Genomic DNA, 18,029 nt, shown 5'->3' with positions numbered 1-18,029 from the left:
AGTCTCCTTTTTAAAAAGCTTTGCTTTTTAGGCAATTATTTTTTTAGGCAATACCCTTGAAGAATTCTGCCGGATGCCTCATGTATTATGAAGACTTTCCCTCTTTGGCCATTAGGAACACACACTATTTCTAGCCCTGTATCAGCTCTTGCAGTTTTTTGACTTTTCAGTGATTCTTTCCCCAGCCTTGAGAATGTCTTCTCCCTACGTGCACACGTCAGTACTCAGCCAAAGACTTGAGGGATCACTGCAGATCTCTTGAGCTCTGTGTGCTATTTTCTCCTCTCCGGTACTCGGCGAGCAAATTCCAGTTGTCTTTGCCTCCCTGCACTTCCATTCTCCTTCTCTAACTTCCTGAAAACTCTGTTTAGGTTCCTCCTGTCTGGGCTGAGGCCTGGAAAGTGCCTCCAGGCATTACGCTGGGGAAATTAAAGGGCTCACTTATTTCCTTTCCTTCTCTCAGAACTCTCTCTCTTGAATGCCTGTTGTAATATCTGAAAATGGTTGCTTTATTTTGCCTAGCTTTCTGGGCAAAATAAAGCAGGGAAAATTACTATGGGTAAATACTAGGGTATGTTACTATTTACTATGGCAGGGTAAATTCCATCCCTCTATCATTAATGGAAGCAAAAGTTGTGTTTTTGAACCATATTTAAAGTAGGAAGAAATTTAATAGAAAACAAATTTTTGCTTGTGTTTGAATAAAATTGAGGTTTGGGAAATGCTGTTAATGACATTATTTAAGCCATCAACTGTTATTGTTGTATAAATTATAGGTGATACCTGCATTTCTCTCTCTGTCGACCCTGTGGTCAAATGATAGTAAAGACATTTGATATTTCTATAGGATTCTTTTAGAGTAAAAAAGATAGCACATTTTTATCTTTATTATATTTGGTCCTCAATAAGACTGTAGTAGTTATATCCATTTTTACAGGTGAGGAAACTGAAGTTTAAAACAGTACTTTTGCCAGCCTTTGTATCCACTTCAGAAGGATCTAAAGAGTGCCTTCTTTTTCCCTTTCTTTGCATCATTGACTTGTAATCACTTTTATAAGTGGCTAATTCCTTAATCTCTTCAGTAAAGTAAGCCTCTTTCCTTGAATTTCACATTTTCATTCTTGGGGTATGCCTATCCATAAAATACAAAATTGCAAACACTGTATACTTTCTCCAGTTTCTGTTTCCAGAGCCTGTTTCCTAGTGTCTAATTATGGCATATTAGAATTTTGCAAAACTTCAGAATCCTTATAATAATGAGTTATCATTATATTACAGATGAAGTAAGACATTATAATAGAAGAAGGATTAGAATAAGCCTTCAAAGACCTAAGTTCTAGTCTTTCCTTTACCACTGCCCGTCTTTGTAACCTTTGGAAAGTCATTTAATTGCTATGCACTTGATTTTTTTTCACCTGAAAATAAATGTTCTGGTTTAATGATATCCCTGGATGTGGATGATATCCACTTATTTAATGATATCACTATTTTGTGATTACATGTGTAGAATTGTATCTAGCAGTGAATTCTGATTAAACTCCTGATACACAAATTTTTAGAAATAACAGCACAGTTGAACAAAAATCATTTATATGTGTTGTTAGGAATCTTAGTGGTGCCTGCTTATAAAGGTCAAGAATCCAGTCATTCTTTCACAAGCCTTATGTGTGAAAATTGATTCAAAGAAATTAAAAAATCCTTAAAATATCACCTATTTTTCCACAGAAACTATGAGAAATATTTCATTAAGGCACAGAAAGTGAGACGACTCATTGCTAATGATTTTGTGAATGTTTTTAACTCCGGAGTGGATGTCTTGCTGACTCCCACCACCTTGAGTGAGGCGGTACCATACCTGGAGTTCATTAAAGAAGACAACAGGACACGAAGCGCCCAGGATGATATTTTTACACAGGCTGTAAATATGGCAGGTAAGGATCCCTTGGGAATGTTCTGGATTTCTTCAAATATTTAGACAGGCACCCTGGTCTTCAACTTAGGTTCTAGCTAAATTGTTCCCTGAAGGCAACAGCTTGTCCTTCTGGAATGCTTAGGAATGTGTGTACGTGTGTGCGTGTGTAGTATGTGCACATGCTTAGGCCTGCGTGCACTTACAGTCACCATGCACATGCATACTCAGAGTCATTCTACTAATAGCGTAATTTTAACTTTTATTTTGGAAATTTTCAAACCTACAGAAAAGTTGAAAGAATGGTATAATGAATACTGATACGCATTTGCCTGGATTCATTCATTTTGCCTAATCTGCTTTCTCCTTTCTCTCTTTCTCTCTGTATACACACACACACACACACACACACACACACACGTTTTTTTAGCTGAATAATTTGAAAGTTTCAATGTCGTGATACTTCACCCCTAAATACTTTAGCATAAATCTTCTAAAAATGATGACATTCTCCCGCATAACCACAATTCTGTTATCACACCTAGGAAGACTAACATGAATATAATAATATTCCAAATATAGTCCATACTTAAATTTTCTCAATTTTACCAAAAATGTCTTTTATAAAATTGTTTTCCCCCCATAGATATATTACATTTGTTTACGATCTTTTTAAAATTTAGAACAATACCTCAGTTTTCTGCTTTGGGTTTTTGGTTTTTGTTTTGTTTTTTTTTTCTTGGAATACATCAGACTGTTTATAATTCATGTTTCAATCATCAAACTAAATGTAGAAAACTCAAGAGAAGGAAAGCCTATTGTATTTCCCTGTACTTTTGTTTACTATGTTCATTTCTTCCTGGTTTAAATTCCTTCAGCCATTCTTTTAGGGTAGGTCAGCTGTTAACTAGTTCTCTTAACTTTCTTTCTAAGAATGCTTGATTTCTTTTCATGTTTAAAGGTTATGTTCACTGGATACAGGATCTGTGCTTGACATTTCTTTTCTCTAGCACTTAAAAAATGTTATGCCACTTTCTTCTGGCCTGCATAGTTTCTGATTAGAAATGCCCCACCTTTTAAAATTTTTGTTTTAATTGACATTGACTTTTTTGAAGAGCCTAGTGCAGTTGCCCTATAGGATGTCCCATCCATAATCTGGGTTTGTTAGATTGCTTCCTCATGACTGGGTTGAGTCAAACATTTTGGCAGAAATACTACATGGTCTTCATGTCAGGAAACAGTTAATGTCAGTTTGTTCCACTTTCGGAGACTAAGTTGATTTCTTAGTTAAGGAAGTAAGTGCCAGGTGTTTTCCATGTAAAGGTATATTTTTCCTTTTATCAATTATAACCAATTGGTGAGGTGATACTTTGAGATTGTGTGAATATCCTATTCCCCAAAATTCTTTTTTTTTTTTTTTTTTTTTTTTTTTTAAAGATTTTATTTATTTATTTGAGAGAGAGAGAATGAGAGACAGAGAGCATGAGAGGGAGGAGGGTCAGAGGGAGAAGCAGACTCCCTGCCGAGCAGGGAGCCCGATGCGGGACTCGATCCCGGGACTCCAGGATCATGACCTGAGCCGAAGGCAGTTGCTTAACCAACTGAGCCACCCAGGCGCCCCCTATTCCCCAAAATTCTTGAACCCAGTTTTAGATCTCTTGATGATCCTTGCCTGAATTATTTCCTGGAGAATTACAAAATGCTGATTTTTCTGTCATTCTTTCTACATATATTAGCTAGCAGTCTTCTCTAAAGACAGCTTTGCTTTTTTAAAAACTCAGTGTATTATAAACAATTACTGTCATTATTGGTTTTGATGCTCAAATTGGCCAATAAGAGCCCTTTCAAGTTACATGTAATCTTTAGACCTATCCCCATTAATTTCTAAAAACTTACTTACTTTATGGCATAACAAGATATCCCAGGATCTTGTGCTTTCTTTGCCCCAAATCTGGAATTAAAACTGAGTTACTATTTCTTACCTGTCAAATTGGCAAACATTCAAAAGCTCAACAACATATTCATATGGTAATGCTATAGTGAAAAAGCATTTTGCTGATAGGAGTTCAAAATAGTACAACTTTTTTGGAGAGGAATTTGGCAATATCTAGTTACATATGCATTTATCTTTTGATGAAGCAATCTCTATTCATCTGAGAGACTTTCAAAAATACCAAAAAACATGGGGCACCTGGGTTGCTCAGTCAGTTAAGCATCCGACTCCTGATTTTGGCTCAGGTCATGATCTCATGGGTGGTGTGATCGAGCCCTGCATCATCGGGCTCCACGCTCAGTGGGGAGTCTGCTTGAGATTCTCTCCCTCTTCCCTTCCCGTGCTCTCTCTCTCTCAAATAAATAAATAAATCTTTAAAAAAAAAAAAAGAATACCAAAAAACATGTACACAAGGTAATTCACCCAAGCATGGTGTGAAATAGCTCAATACTGAAAACTACCTAAATGCCCAAAGCCCAACCATAGAAGAATGGGTGAACAAATTATGGTACAAACCACATAATGGAGTGCTATGCAGCTATAAAAAAGGAATGAAGAAAGTCTCTGAGTTGATACACAGTGATTTCCAAGATATATTGTTAAGTGAGCAAAGGAAGGTACAGCATATCATATGTCTTTTGTCATTTTTTAAACCTTATCTGTCTTGTACCTACTAGCACTGGAAAGGAGGATAAGTCTCCCCTTCTTAGGATGGAAAATTAATCAGCTAATAGGGTTTCTTTCTTGTCTTCAGGATTGCCAGCAGTGAGTGTCCCTGTAGCCCTCTCAAACCAAGGTTTGCCAATAGGACTTCAGTTTATTGGACGTGCATTTTGTGACCAGCAGCTTCTTACAGTTGCCAGTTGGTTTGAAAAACAAGTACAGTTTCCTGTTATTCAGCTTCAAGAACTAATGGATGATTTTTCATCAGACTTTGAAATCGAAAAGTTATCTTCTGTTTCTCTAAAACAATAGTGATAAATATAGCATGCAAATTAAAATAACTTGATTTTATATTCAAGAGAAGTCGGATGATCTTGCTAAAGTCCTATAATTTGGTTCATTGTCAACACAATCATTCCTTGGAATCACTTTTTAAAAACTCCTGTGATGGGCATCTGGGTGGCTCAGTCGTTAAGCGTCTGCCTTCGGCTCAGGTCATGATCCCAGGGTCCTGGGATCGAGCCCTGCATCAGGCTCCCTGCTTCTTCCTCTCCCACTCCCTCTGCTTGTGTTCCCTCTCTCGCTGTGTCTCTCCCTGCCAAATAAATAAAAATATTAAAAAAAAAAAACTGTGATATAGTTAATTAATTGTAAGTCATCTGTCAGCATTTATGAAGTATCCACTAAATATTAAGTACAGGATTTTTACATTAACACAGACACATGTTCCTGGAAAATGATGCATTCTGCAAAAATGTTCATTAATAAGAGCTTAGAGTAAAGGTAAGCTTAGGGATAAGCCTCTCAGAACTTGTACATCTTTGTAACCAAAGTGCTAATAAAGGCTATAATTTGTACCTCCAGAGAGAACCTCAACAGCCAGGCAGATGGGCAATTCAAACGTAGTGGAGGCTGCCTCGGGGGATGTTAAAAATGCACAAAAACAATAAAATGGGAATATTTGCTTCTGAGTGCAGAACAAAGGAGGTAGAAGAGGAGCTCTGAGCACTGGAGGAAGTGCAACCTGCTGGGTCCCAGAGTCATGCAAGACGGGGGGTATACCTCTCTGGGGAAGAGTCCAGGTGCAGACGCTCTTGATTTCTCTAAAAATAGAGCTGCAATGACTGAAAACTTTCTCCTGTTTTGCTAAAGGTGAAAATTTGACTTCTGCCATCCCAGAACCCCATGCAAAGGAACCAGAACAACTCCATGTGACTTCATTTTCCTATTTACCAATCACAAATGAACTCGCTGGTATCATAGAAACATTTGTTGTAACCTAAGAGACCATATTGGACTTGAAACTTGGGAGGCAGGGCGCCTGGGTGGCTCAGTCGTTAAGTGTCTGCCTTCGGCTCAGGTCATGATCCCAGGGTCCTGGGATCGAGTCCCACATTGGGCTCCCTGCTTGGCAGGAAGCCTGCTTCTTCCTCTCCCACTCCCCCTGCTTGTGTTCCTGCTCTCGCTATCTCTCTGTCAAATAAATAAATAAAATCTTAAAAAAAAAAAAAAATGGGGGAGGCAGTGGAGCATGATTTTAGTGAGAAAGTTTCAAGATACAACTATATTCAATATGAAAAACTGGTAGATAATTTGGTGAGGATGCCAAAGATAGGAGGCCCATAGCCTCCTCCCTTACCCCAGATTCTCTATTCCTTATGGTTTCCTTACCCCCTTAGCTTTCTTTACAAGTGCTCTCTGTGTCCCTTGAGCCCAAAGAGACATTAACACGAATCTGTATTCAATTTGAAAGAAAATTTTATGAAAATCATAGATTTACCTAACACTATAAAGTTTCATCATTGGATTTGTCTTTGCCAGAATACCACTGTCATCTCGTGTTGATCAGGTTCTAATTTGGCACTTACATATTACTGATAAGAATACGGAAGCTGAATTATTATTTAGTACATTCACTTTGTTTAGTAAAGAAAAAGTCTTTTCTAAATATGAAGTACCTGAGGGAAAAAATCTAAGTGGCAGAACCTTCTGCAGAGCCACTGGAATGTTGCATGGTAGGAAGTTAGCCTGCCTGTTACTTTCTCATTAATAGTTTTCTCTCCTCCCAGGATCCTTCCACTCTCAAATAGTCTGACAAGCTTTATATAAAATCTTTTTGTGCCAGGCCCACTAGTTTTCTTAAAATCATGACTCTGAATCTGTGAATGAGGAAGAAATTCACAAGAGAGAAGTGCATTTTTTTTTGACAAGGGAAAACCATCTTCATTGAAGGAGCTAATATGATGTAAAAATCAAAGAATAAATCTTTGCCCCAGTCTTTTTTTAATGTGTGTATAATTTGAAGTGAATTTTTTTCAAAGGATATTTATGTCATTTCTCTTATTCCTGTATCTGCTTGAGCTGCACTGATGATTTGAATCTGGAACTAGGGAAGTGAAACATTGACTATTCTCACATAATACCCAACTAGCATGAAATAATACCTAATTTGTTTCTCTTTCTTCTCCATCTTTACCCTAAATCTAGTAGATCTCATTTTACCAAATCATTGTCTGGGAATTTAAGTGGGAAATGGTTTCTGTATCTCTGCTAATTAAGTCCTGAAATTGTTAGCAATTCTGAAAGGCAAAGGTGGGTGCAAGTGTAACATGAGTTCCCTGATAAGACACAGCAAAACAAAAAGAAGTTAGATTCAACCACAAAAACATCAGTAGAGTGAAAGAATGTGATGAGATCACAAAACCTGGCACCCCAACACCACCTAGAGCCCAGGGAGCAAGTGGGAAAGTCAGCGTTCTGTGTTGGCCCCCAGCGTTACCAAGAAAATCACTTGAAACCAGGGAGGCATAGTGTTCTCTTTGGCTCTTTGCTACCAGGTCATCAGGAACACAGAGGACCTTGAGCAGGCTAGAAAAGACAGCCTGGTACCAAAAAGGAGCTTCTAAAAATGACAAGGAACAGTGACTCCTATTAGGAAATCACCTCTACCTTCTAACGTAGACAAGAAATACCTTTAGGATTTTATTTTTTATTTATTTATTTATTAAGATTTTATCCATTTATTTGAGAGAGAGAGAAAGAGCCAGCATGAGCGGTGGGGAGGGGCAGAGGGAAAAAAAGCAGACTCCCCACTGAGCAGGAAGCCCAACGCAGGAGGGCTTGATCCCAGGACCCCAGGATCACAACCTGAGCTGAAGGCAGACACCCAACCAACTGAGCCACCCAGGCTGCTCCCTTTAGGATTTTAGACTGAAGGACTGTGAAGAGAACCATTACGGGGCACCAGTAGGTAGAGCTCAGGGATGCTGCAAACTGTGTCATACCCTGTTCCAGTCAAGGAAGGGGAGCAAGCTAATGGAATTTTCACAATAGCTTCTGTTACGAATTTTCATTCATTAACTACTTTTGATCTCCCTTTCCTCAAGCATCTGATTATCTATACCAAGGTTAAATGTGCATTGACTGTGCAAGCCTGGGGTAAGATGTGTTCTAGAAGCACCAGAGGACACTTAGAGTAGAAGGTCTTGCTCAGTTATTTCGTGACTTAAGCAGTGTGTACACTAGAACATAAACCTGAAGTTTTAATAAAGGCAAATAATATGAGAAAAACCCAGCCAACGTTAAATAAAATTATTAGAGGATTTCAGAGGTTTTTTTTTCTTCTTCCATTTCTTTTTCTTTACACCTCAATGGAATATAAATCCAGAAGGATTTGAGGCAATTTATTAAAAACATATTATTGCAATGGTATAAAAGTAAATAGTTGAGGAAATCAGTAAAGTGATAAAAGTAACAAGAAAGGATAAAACCAGGAATAAAGTTTAAAATAAAAAAGCTTCTCAAGGTATTTATATAGATACTTAAACCTGTATAGTATGACACAGTGGGAAATTTTCCAGTAGCTTACCTAGTGAGGTAGGTAAGGCCACCAGATTTAAAAATCAAATAAACTTGGGTTTGAGCCCTATTATTGCCATTTACAAGCTGCGTAACCTGTCCAAGCTTCAGTATCCTGACTGAATATAGAGATAATATTTACTCCAAGGGATGGTTGGGAGGATTAAATTTAAATGATGCACTGAAAGCACCTAGCATGATGCCTGCTAGACCAAGCGCTTAATAATTTGTAGCTGTAAGTAAGTGCATACAATTATAAACTTAAGTCATTTTCCTATACAGTTGACCCTTGAACAACCACAGGTTTGAACTGCATGGGTTCACTTACATGTGAATTTTTTTATAAGTACAGTACTGTAAATGTATTTTCTCTTCCTTATGGTTTTCTTAATAAAATTTTCTCTAGCTTATTTTATTGTTAAGAGTACAGTATATAATGCATATAGCTACCCAATGCTCTGGCTTCCCCTGAGGATGAAGTTTAAAATATCAGGAAGAACTGATGGCCTGCCTATTTCTAAAGCAATTTCCATGAGCTTTTCTTTTAAATAAAGAATTGGATAACACAGTGTTCAAAGACCTGAAGGTCTTCCAAAGGCCTCTGTGCTCTGCCAATCAAATGAAGAGCAAGACCAACATGCTCTTTTAAGAATGAAGCCTCCCAACTTCCCTAATTTGGGGAAGGAAACAGGCATCAAAATCCAGGAGGCACAGAAAATCCCCCTCAAAATCAATAAAAATAGGTCAACACCCCCAACATCTAATAGTAAAACTTAGGAGTCTCAGAGACAAAGAGAAAATCCTGAAAGCAGCTCGGGACAAGAGGTCTGTAACCTACAACAGTAGAAACATTAGATTGGCAGCAGACCTATCCACAGAGACCTGGCAGGCCAGAAAGGACTGGCATGATATATTCAGGGCACTAAACGAGAAAAATATGAAACCCAGCTAGGCTGTCACTGAAAATAGAAGGAGAGAGAAAAAGCTTCCAGGACAAACTAAAACTAAAAGAATTTGCAAACACAGGGCGCCTGGGTGGCTCAGTTGGTTAAGCGACTGCCTTCAGCTCAGGTCGTGATCCTGGAGTCCCGGGATCGAATCCCACATCGGGCTCCCTGCTCAGCAGGGGGTCTGCTTCTCCCTCTGACCCTCTTCCCTCTCGTGCTCTCTGTCTCTCATTCTCTCTCAAATAAATAAATAAAAAATCTTTATAAAAAAAAAAAAAAAAAAAAAAAAGAATTTGCAAACACGAAACCAGCCCTACAAGAAATATTGAAAGGGGTCCTCTAAGCAAAGAGACAGCCTAAAAGTAACATAAACCAGAAAGGAACAGAGACAATATACAGTAACAGTCACCTGACAGGCAATACAATGGCACTAAATTCTTATCTTTCAATAGTTACCCTGAATGTAAATGGGCTAAATGCCCCAATCATAAGACACAGGGTATCAGATTGGATAAAAAAAACAAGACCCATTGATATGCTGTCTGCAAGAGACTCATTTTAGACCCAAAGACACCTCCAGATTTAAAGTGGGGGGTGGGGTGGAAAACCATTTACCATGCTAACAGACAGCAAAAGAAACCTGGGGTGGCAATCCTTATATCAGACAAATTAGATTTTAAGCCAAAGACTATAATAAGAGATGAGGAAGGACATTACATCATACTTGAAGGGTCTATCCAACAAGAAGATCTAACAATTGTAAATATTTATGCCCCTAACATGGGAGCAGCCAAATATATAAGCCAATTATTAACAAAATCAAAGAAACACATCGACAATAATACAATAATAGTAGGGGACTTTAACACCCCCCTCACTGAAATGGACAGATCATCTAAGCAAAAGATTAACAAGGAAATAAAGGCTTTAAATGACACACTGGACCAGATGGACTTCACAGATATTATTCAGAACATTCCATCCCAAAGCAACAGAATACACATTCTTCTCTAGTGCACATGGAACATTCTCCAGAATAGATCACATCCTAGGTCACAAATCAGGTCTCAACTGGTACCAAAAGATTGGGATAATTTCCTGCATATTTTTGGACCACAATGCTTTGAAACTCGAACTCAATCACAAGAGGAAAGTTGGAAAGAACTCAAATACGTGGAGGCTAAAGAACTACTAAAGAATGAATGGGTCAACCAGGAAATTAAAGAAGAATTTTAAAAAAATTCATGGAAACAAATGAAAATGAAAACAAAACTGTTCAAAATCTTTGGGATGCAGCAAAGGTGGTCCTAAGAGGAAAGTATATAGCAATACAAGCCTTTCTCAAGAAACAAGAAAGGTCTCAAATACACAACCTAACCCCACACCTAAAGGAGCTGGAGAAAGAACAGCAAATAAAACCTAAACCCAGCAGGAGAAGAGCAATAATAACGATCAGAGCAGAAATCAATGAAATAGAAACCAAAAGAACAGTAGAACAGATCAACAAACGGAGCTGGTTCTTTGAAAGAATTAATAAGATTGATAAACCCCTGGCCAGACTTATCAAAAAGAAAAGAGAAAGGATCCAAATAAATAAAATCATGAATGAAAGAGGAGAGATCACAACCAACACTAAAGAAATACAAACAATTATAAGAACATATTATGAACAACTATATGCCAGCAAATTAGACAACCTGTAAGAAATGGATGCATTCCTAGAGAAGTATAAACTACCAAAACTGAACCAGGAAGAAATAGAAAACATGAACACACCCATAACCGTTAAGGAAATTGAAGCAGTCATCAAAAATCTCCCAACAAACAAGAACCCAGGGCCAGATGGTTTCCCAGGGGAATTCTACCAAACATTTAAAGAAGAATTAATACCTATTCTTCTGAAACTGTTCCAAAAAATAGAAATGGAAGGAAAACTTCCAAACTCATTTTATGAGGCCAGCATTACCTTGATCCCAAAATCAGACAAAGACCCCATCGAAAAGGAGAATTACAGACCAATATCCCTGATGAACATGGATGCAAAAATTCTCACCAAAATACTAGCCAATAGGATCCAACAGTACATTAAAAGGATTATCCACCACGACCAAGTGGGATTTATTCCTGGGCTACAAGGTTGGTTCAACATGCGCAAATCAATCAATGTGATATAATACATTAATAAAAGAAGAACAAGAACCATATGATCCTCTCAATAGATGCAGAAAAAGCATTTGACAAAGTACAGCATACTTTCTTGATTAAAACTCTTCAGAGTGTAGGGATAGAGGGTACATACCTCAATATCATAAAAGCCATCTATAAAAAACCCACAGTGAATATCATACTCAATGGGGAAAAACTGAGAGCTTCTCCCCCAAGGTCAGGAACACGGCAGGGATGTCCACTATCACCACTGCTATTCAACATAGTACTAGAAGTCCTAGCCACAGCAATCACACAACAAAAAGAAGTAAAAGGCATATGAATCGGCAGAGAAGAAGTCAAACTCTCACTCTTTGCAGATGACATGATACTTTATGTGGAAAACCCAAAAGACTCCACCCCAAAACTGCTAGAATTCATACAGGAATTCAGCAAAGTGGCAGGATGTAAAATCAATGCACAGAAGTCAGTTGCATTTTTATACACCAACAACAAGACAGAAGAAAGAGAAATTAAGGAGTCGATCCCATATACAATTGCACCCAAAACCATAAGATACCTAGGAATAAATCTAACCAAAGAGGCAAAGAATCTGTACTCAGAAAACTATAGAATACTCATGAAAGAAATTGAGGAAGACACAAAGAAATGGAAAAACGTTCCATGCTCATGGATTTGAAGAACAAATATTGTGAAAATGTCTATGCTACCTAGAGCAATCTACATATTTAACGCAATCCCTGTCAAAATACCATCAACTTTTTTTCAAAGAAATGGAACAAATAATCCTAAAATTTGTATGGAACCAGAAAAGACCCTGAATAGCCAGAGAAATATTGAAGAAGGAAAGCAAAGCTGGTGGCATCACAATTCTGGACTTCAAGCTCTATTACAAAGCTATAATCATCAGGACAGTATGGTACTGGCACAAAAACAGACACATAGATCAATGGAACAGAATAGAGAGCCCAGAAATGGACCCTCAACTCTATGGTCAACTAATCTTCGACAAAGCAGGAAAGAATGTCCAGTGGAAAAAAAGACAGTCTCTTCAACAAATGGTGTTGGGAAAATTGGATAGCCACATGCAGAAGAATGAAACTGGACCATTTCCTTACACCACACACAAAAATAGACTCAAAATGGATGAAAGACCTAAATGTGAGACAGGAGTCCATCAAAATCCTAAAAGAGAACACAGGCAGCAACCTTTTCGACCTCAGCCGCAGCAACTTCTTCCTAGAAACATCGCCAAAGGCAAGGGAAGCAAAGGAAAAAATGAACTATTGGGACTTCATGAAGATAAAAAGCTTTTGTACAGCAAAGGAAACAATCAACAAAACCAAAAGACAGTTGACAGAATGGGAGAAGATATTTGCAAATGACATATCAGATAAAGGGTTAGTATCCAAAATCTATAAAGAACTTATCAAACTCAACACCCAAAGAACAAATAATCCAATCAAGAAATGGGCAGAAGACATGAACAGACATTTCTGCAAAGAAGACATCCAAATGGCCAACAGACACATGAAAAAGTGTTCAACATCACTCGGCATCAAGGAAATCCAAATCAAAACCTCAATCAGATACCACCTCACACCAGTCAGAATGGCCAATATTAGCAAGTCAGGAAACGACAGATGTTGGCAGGGATGCGGAGAAAGGGGAACCTTCCTACAGTGTTGGTGGGAGTGCAAGCTTTTGCAGCCACTCTGGAAAACAGTATGAGGTTCCTCAAAAAGTTGAAAATAGAGCTGCCCTATGACCCAGCAATTACACTACTGGGTATTTACCCCAAAGATACAAATGTAGTGATCCGAATGGGCATGTGCACCCCAATGTTTATAGCAGCAGTGTCCACAATAGCCAAACTATGGAAAGAGCCTAGATGTCCATCAACAGATGAATGGATAAAGAAGAGGTGGTATATATATACAATGGAATGTTAGGCAGCCATCAAAAAAAGGAAGTCTTGCCATTTGCAACAACATGGATGGAACTAGAGGGTATTATGCCAAGTGAAATAAGTCAATCAGAGAAAGATAATTATTATATGATCTCACTGATATGTGGGATTTGAGAAACAAAGCAGAGGATCATAGGGGAAGGGAGGGGAAAATGAAACAAGACGAAACCAGAGAGGGAGACAAACCATAAGAGACTCTTAATCTCAGGAAACAAACTGAGGGTTGCTAGAGTGGAAGGGGGTGCGAGGGTTGGGGTGGCTGGGTGATGGACACTGGGGAGGGTATGTGCTATGGTGAGTGCTGTGAATTATGTAAGACTGATGAATCACAGACCTGTAACCCTGAAGCAAATAGTACATTATATGTTAAGGAAAAAAAAAAGAATTACTGCGCCAAAAAAAAAAAAAAAAAATGAATGCAGCCTCCCAAAATATGGCTATCCCATATGCCTGGTGGGGAGGGTGGGAATGCTTTTGACAGAGCCAAGTTCTTCCTCATAAAACTCCGTTCCGTTCCAATATATAGATAAATACACAGATAACTAAAGCCCAAAATTACAACATCTTCACTGCAATTATTTTAACATAGGAAAATTTTAAGGTCGATGTTACCAATGACCTGCTAGTATAGCCATCAGGGGGGAAAAAAAAGTTAATAAAATACCCATAGGGCATCTAATGGTAACTATTTTCCAAGATAAATTTTTTTGCAAAATGGACCTGTAGAATAACATGATAGAATTGGTGTCAGATATCTGCCAAGATGGTAATTGACAATTTTAGCAGAGTTCATTTAGCAGGACCAGTTGTCTATAGAGGCCAATCATAGTATAGAATCCTTATTTCTCTGATTTCTGTGATACGGGTGAGGGATGTAAGCATCTAAATCATCCCAAACTGGTTTCAAGTCATTAACATACAAACTAAAAGGAAGCAAGGCTGGAATTCAGAGTTTTAAGACTTATAATAGCAAAGTAAATTATAATACAGTATTCTCAGAACCATCTTATAGCATGCATGTAAAAATACAGAGAGCATCAAATTACGCGCAAATTATTTTTCTTAGCTATACCAGTCTATTTCTTCATGGAAATGGCAGGTAATTGGTGCAGAATTAAGGTGGTGCTAATGGGAAAAGAAGTGAGATATCATAAAGTGAAAATCAGAATTTAGAGCTTAACTGGATTAGAGGGTATGAGAGAAAGGAGAGAAAGAAACGATTTTTATCTGGAGAAATGCTCACAACTAGAAGAATGATGCCATTCTTATTAAAAACAAGGGGAAGTAACATGATTTGTAGGGGCTGAAGTTGAATTCCATAATCAAGTGGAAATACCTAATGTTGGGAGAAGAGGAAAGTAAAATGGAGTTTGGGGAGTCAAAAGGATAATAAATAGTCAAATCTTTATATTGAGTCTCTTCTTCCCCCATGTTTTATGATGAAAATTTTCAAATATAAAACACATCCACCACCTATATTCTACCATTGCAATTTTACTATATTTCCTTTATCACATATCTGTCCCTCTATTATCTCTATTCATCCATTAATCTACCTTATTTTTAAAATATATATCTCAAAGCACATTTTGCCCTAAATATTTAAGCATACCTAACATTGACTTGAGTTCAATATTTGTTTATGGATTTTTTTAATGTAAAACTTATATATAATGAAATGCACAAATCTTACCTATACATTCCTTGAGTTTTGACAAATACATATACCTGTGTAACCCAACCTTATCAACACAGAGACCACAGTACTATAATTTCTGTCACTCCAGAAAATTATCTCATGTCCTCCATCAGTCCCTGCTCCCACCCCTCCAGAGCCAACCATTCTTCAGATTTTCCCCAACACAATTGAGTTTTGTTTATTCTAGAATTTCATATGAATGTAATCTGCATTGGGTTACTTAGAAGATTATTAGGGGAATGCAAGATCTCAGCTTTTGAATCTGATTTGAACAGACTTTAAGAGGTTTGCATTTTTAAGTTACAAAGGTAATGTATGTTCTCTGTGGTGGGGGTGAGAGAGAAAACAGAAAAACACAAAAAAAGAATAAAAATCACTTGTTACCTCACCATCTAGACGCATGTATATGTAAATACAGATGTAGATGTATGTATTTTATTAACAAAATTGGTGTCCTCTTTCACACAGCTGTGTAACCATCACCACTAGGTTCCAGAACTTTTTCATCAACCCCATGTCCATAAGCAGTCCTATCCCATTCCACTCTCTTCTTAGCTCTTGGCAACCACTAATTTATTTTCTGTCTCTTTGAATTTGTCTTTTCTGGACATTTTGTATTGATGCCATCATACAGTATGTGACCTTTTGTGTCTGGCTTCTTTTACTTAGCAAAATGTTTTCAAGGTTTATGAATGTATCAATATCTTACTGCTTTTTAGGCCTAAATAATATTCCAATGTGTAGACATATCACATTTTGTCTATTTATTCATCAGTTGATGGACTTTTGGATTATTTTCATTTTGGGAATGAAAAATGTTGCTATAAACATTCATATACAAGTATGTGTGTGAACGTGTTTTCATTTTGCTTGAATATATACCCTAGAGCTAATGGGTCATACGGTAACTCTGTATTTAATTTTTTTTCTGTATTTAACTTTTGAGGAACTGTCAAACTGTTTTCCAAAGTGGCTGCATCAGTTCATATTCCCACCAGCAATATACAAGGGTTCTAATTTACATCCTTGTCAACACTTGGTATTGTCTATCTTTCTTATTATAGCCATCCCAGTGAGTGTGAAGTGATATCTCACTGTAGTTTTGATTTGCATTTCTCTACTGACGAATGATATTGAGTATCTTTTCATGTGCTTACTTTATATATAAAACTTTTTTGGAGAAATGTCTATTCATATCTTTTGCTCATTTTAAAATTGGGTTTTCTTTTTATTGCTGAATTTGAGGGTTTTTTAAATTATTTTGGATAGACATCCCTTATCAGACATATGATTTGTCAATAACTTTTCCCATTCTGTAAGTTACCTTTTCTTGTTCCTGATGGTTTTCTTATAAGCGGTAACGTTTTTTATTTTGATAAAGTCTAATTTATCTATTTTTGCTTTTGTGGTTTTTGCCTTTGGTGTCATTTGTCAAATGTATCTAATGTATTTTAGTAAATGGTATGAAGAAGGCATCTAACTTAAAAAAAAATACCAATTAACTCAGTACCTGTTCATACTATTATTATAGTCTAAAAGTTTATATATAGTTTGGTCTGATTTTGGCTTGTTGTCAGAGCCTTGTTAGTTTTTCTCAAGGCGACCCCCAGAGTAGCCTGAGTGTAGCATTCAAAAAGTAGTGAGACCTACAGTTTTGCTTCTGCCCACTTTTGTATAGCCAGGTATTTCACACTCTAAGGCATTTATTAAATGTTTATTGAATTGAACCTAATTGAGTTGAAGTGAATTGAATTAGAAAATGTTTTGAGGAAGGAGAAGTATGAACAATCATGGAATAGCCAACACTGTGTCCCAGCACTGTTCACACTGTTTTTCCATTTCTGCTGAGGTCATCTCTGCTCTTGCCAAAACTGCTCTTTCAACACTTTTTTTTTTTTAAGTTTTTATTTAAATTCCAGTTAGCCAACATGCAGTGCAATATTAGCTTCCAGCGCACAACTAAGTGATTCAACACCTTCTCAATACAATGTGGCAATCGCTAATGTTGTTTGCCACATATTTCCAGTTCTCTCTACTCTCAGACCCTCCTGTGGTGAGGTGTACTCATGTGCCTAATTCCAGTCAATGCACTGTGAGTGGAAGTATCATGTGTTTGGGCCAGAGTTTGCTAGGTGGGTACTCTCCAGACTTCTCTTTTCTCTCCAGCAATGTTCAAAATGGTGGCTGCTCTATCAGCTTGAGTCCCTGAGTGACTAAGATTAGTAGAATTCCTCTGTCAACCCAGTGGATGATTAGCATGAGCAAAAAATAAAACTTTTTAAAACTTTTGTTGTTTTAAGCCATTAAAATTTGGGGTAGAAAGTTCATGAAGCATAACAGCTTATCTCAACAAATACCCCAGTCATTGTCCTCCTACTCTTGAGTCACTGGTCTACTTTTTTGAATGGGAGCTAAAGAGCTTCATGTAGCACATGAAGAAATTGGGCCTGAAGTGATTTCACATTTTTGTCCTCATTTACTCTTCTCAGATGCATAACAGCTTCAACTACATTTTAGGGTAAGCCCACCATTTGTATATAGAAGCTGAGTGTTCCAGAACTGTTCCAGTCCAAAAAATGAAACGCCTGGTAAATTAGCATTTCCATAAAAAAGTAAAAGAAACATTAATAGGTAATAATTTACAGAGGAAAGGGGCACCTGGGTGGCTCAGTCATTAAGCATCTGCCTTTGGCTCAGGCATGATTCCAGGGTCCTGGGATCGAGCCCTGCATTGGGCTCCCTGCTCTGCGGGAAGCCTGCTTCTCCCTCTCCCACTCCCTCTGCTGTGTTCCCTCTCTCGCTGTGTCTCTGTCAAATAAATAAAT

General features: G+C 37.6%; 1 protein-coding gene across 1 annotated transcript in view; it reads left to right on the top strand.

Moving 5' to 3' along the window:
* Positions 1–5,039, top strand: part of QRSL1 (glutaminyl-tRNA amidotransferase subunit QRSL1) — a 29,405-nt gene extending 24,366 nt beyond the window's left edge. The window contains exons 10-11 of the mRNA XM_032408142.1: positions 1,726–1,931; positions 4,657–5,039. Of these exons, the coding sequence (XP_032264033.1) occupies positions 1,726–1,931; positions 4,657–4,877 (427 nt within the window). The 3' untranslated portion in view covers positions 4,878–5,039. The remainder of the gene's footprint in view (positions 1–1,725; positions 1,932–4,656) is intronic.
* Positions 5,040–18,029: the final 12,990 nt, after the last annotated feature.

This window comes from Phoca vitulina, unplaced genomic scaffold (genome assembly GCF_004348235.1).
Source record: "Phoca vitulina isolate PV1807 unplaced genomic scaffold, GSC_HSeal_1.0 scaffold9, whole genome shotgun sequence".
Taxonomy (NCBI): Eukaryota; Metazoa; Chordata; class Mammalia; order Carnivora; family Phocidae; genus Phoca; species Phoca vitulina.
This window is presented reverse-complemented; position numbering and strand designations above follow the sequence as displayed.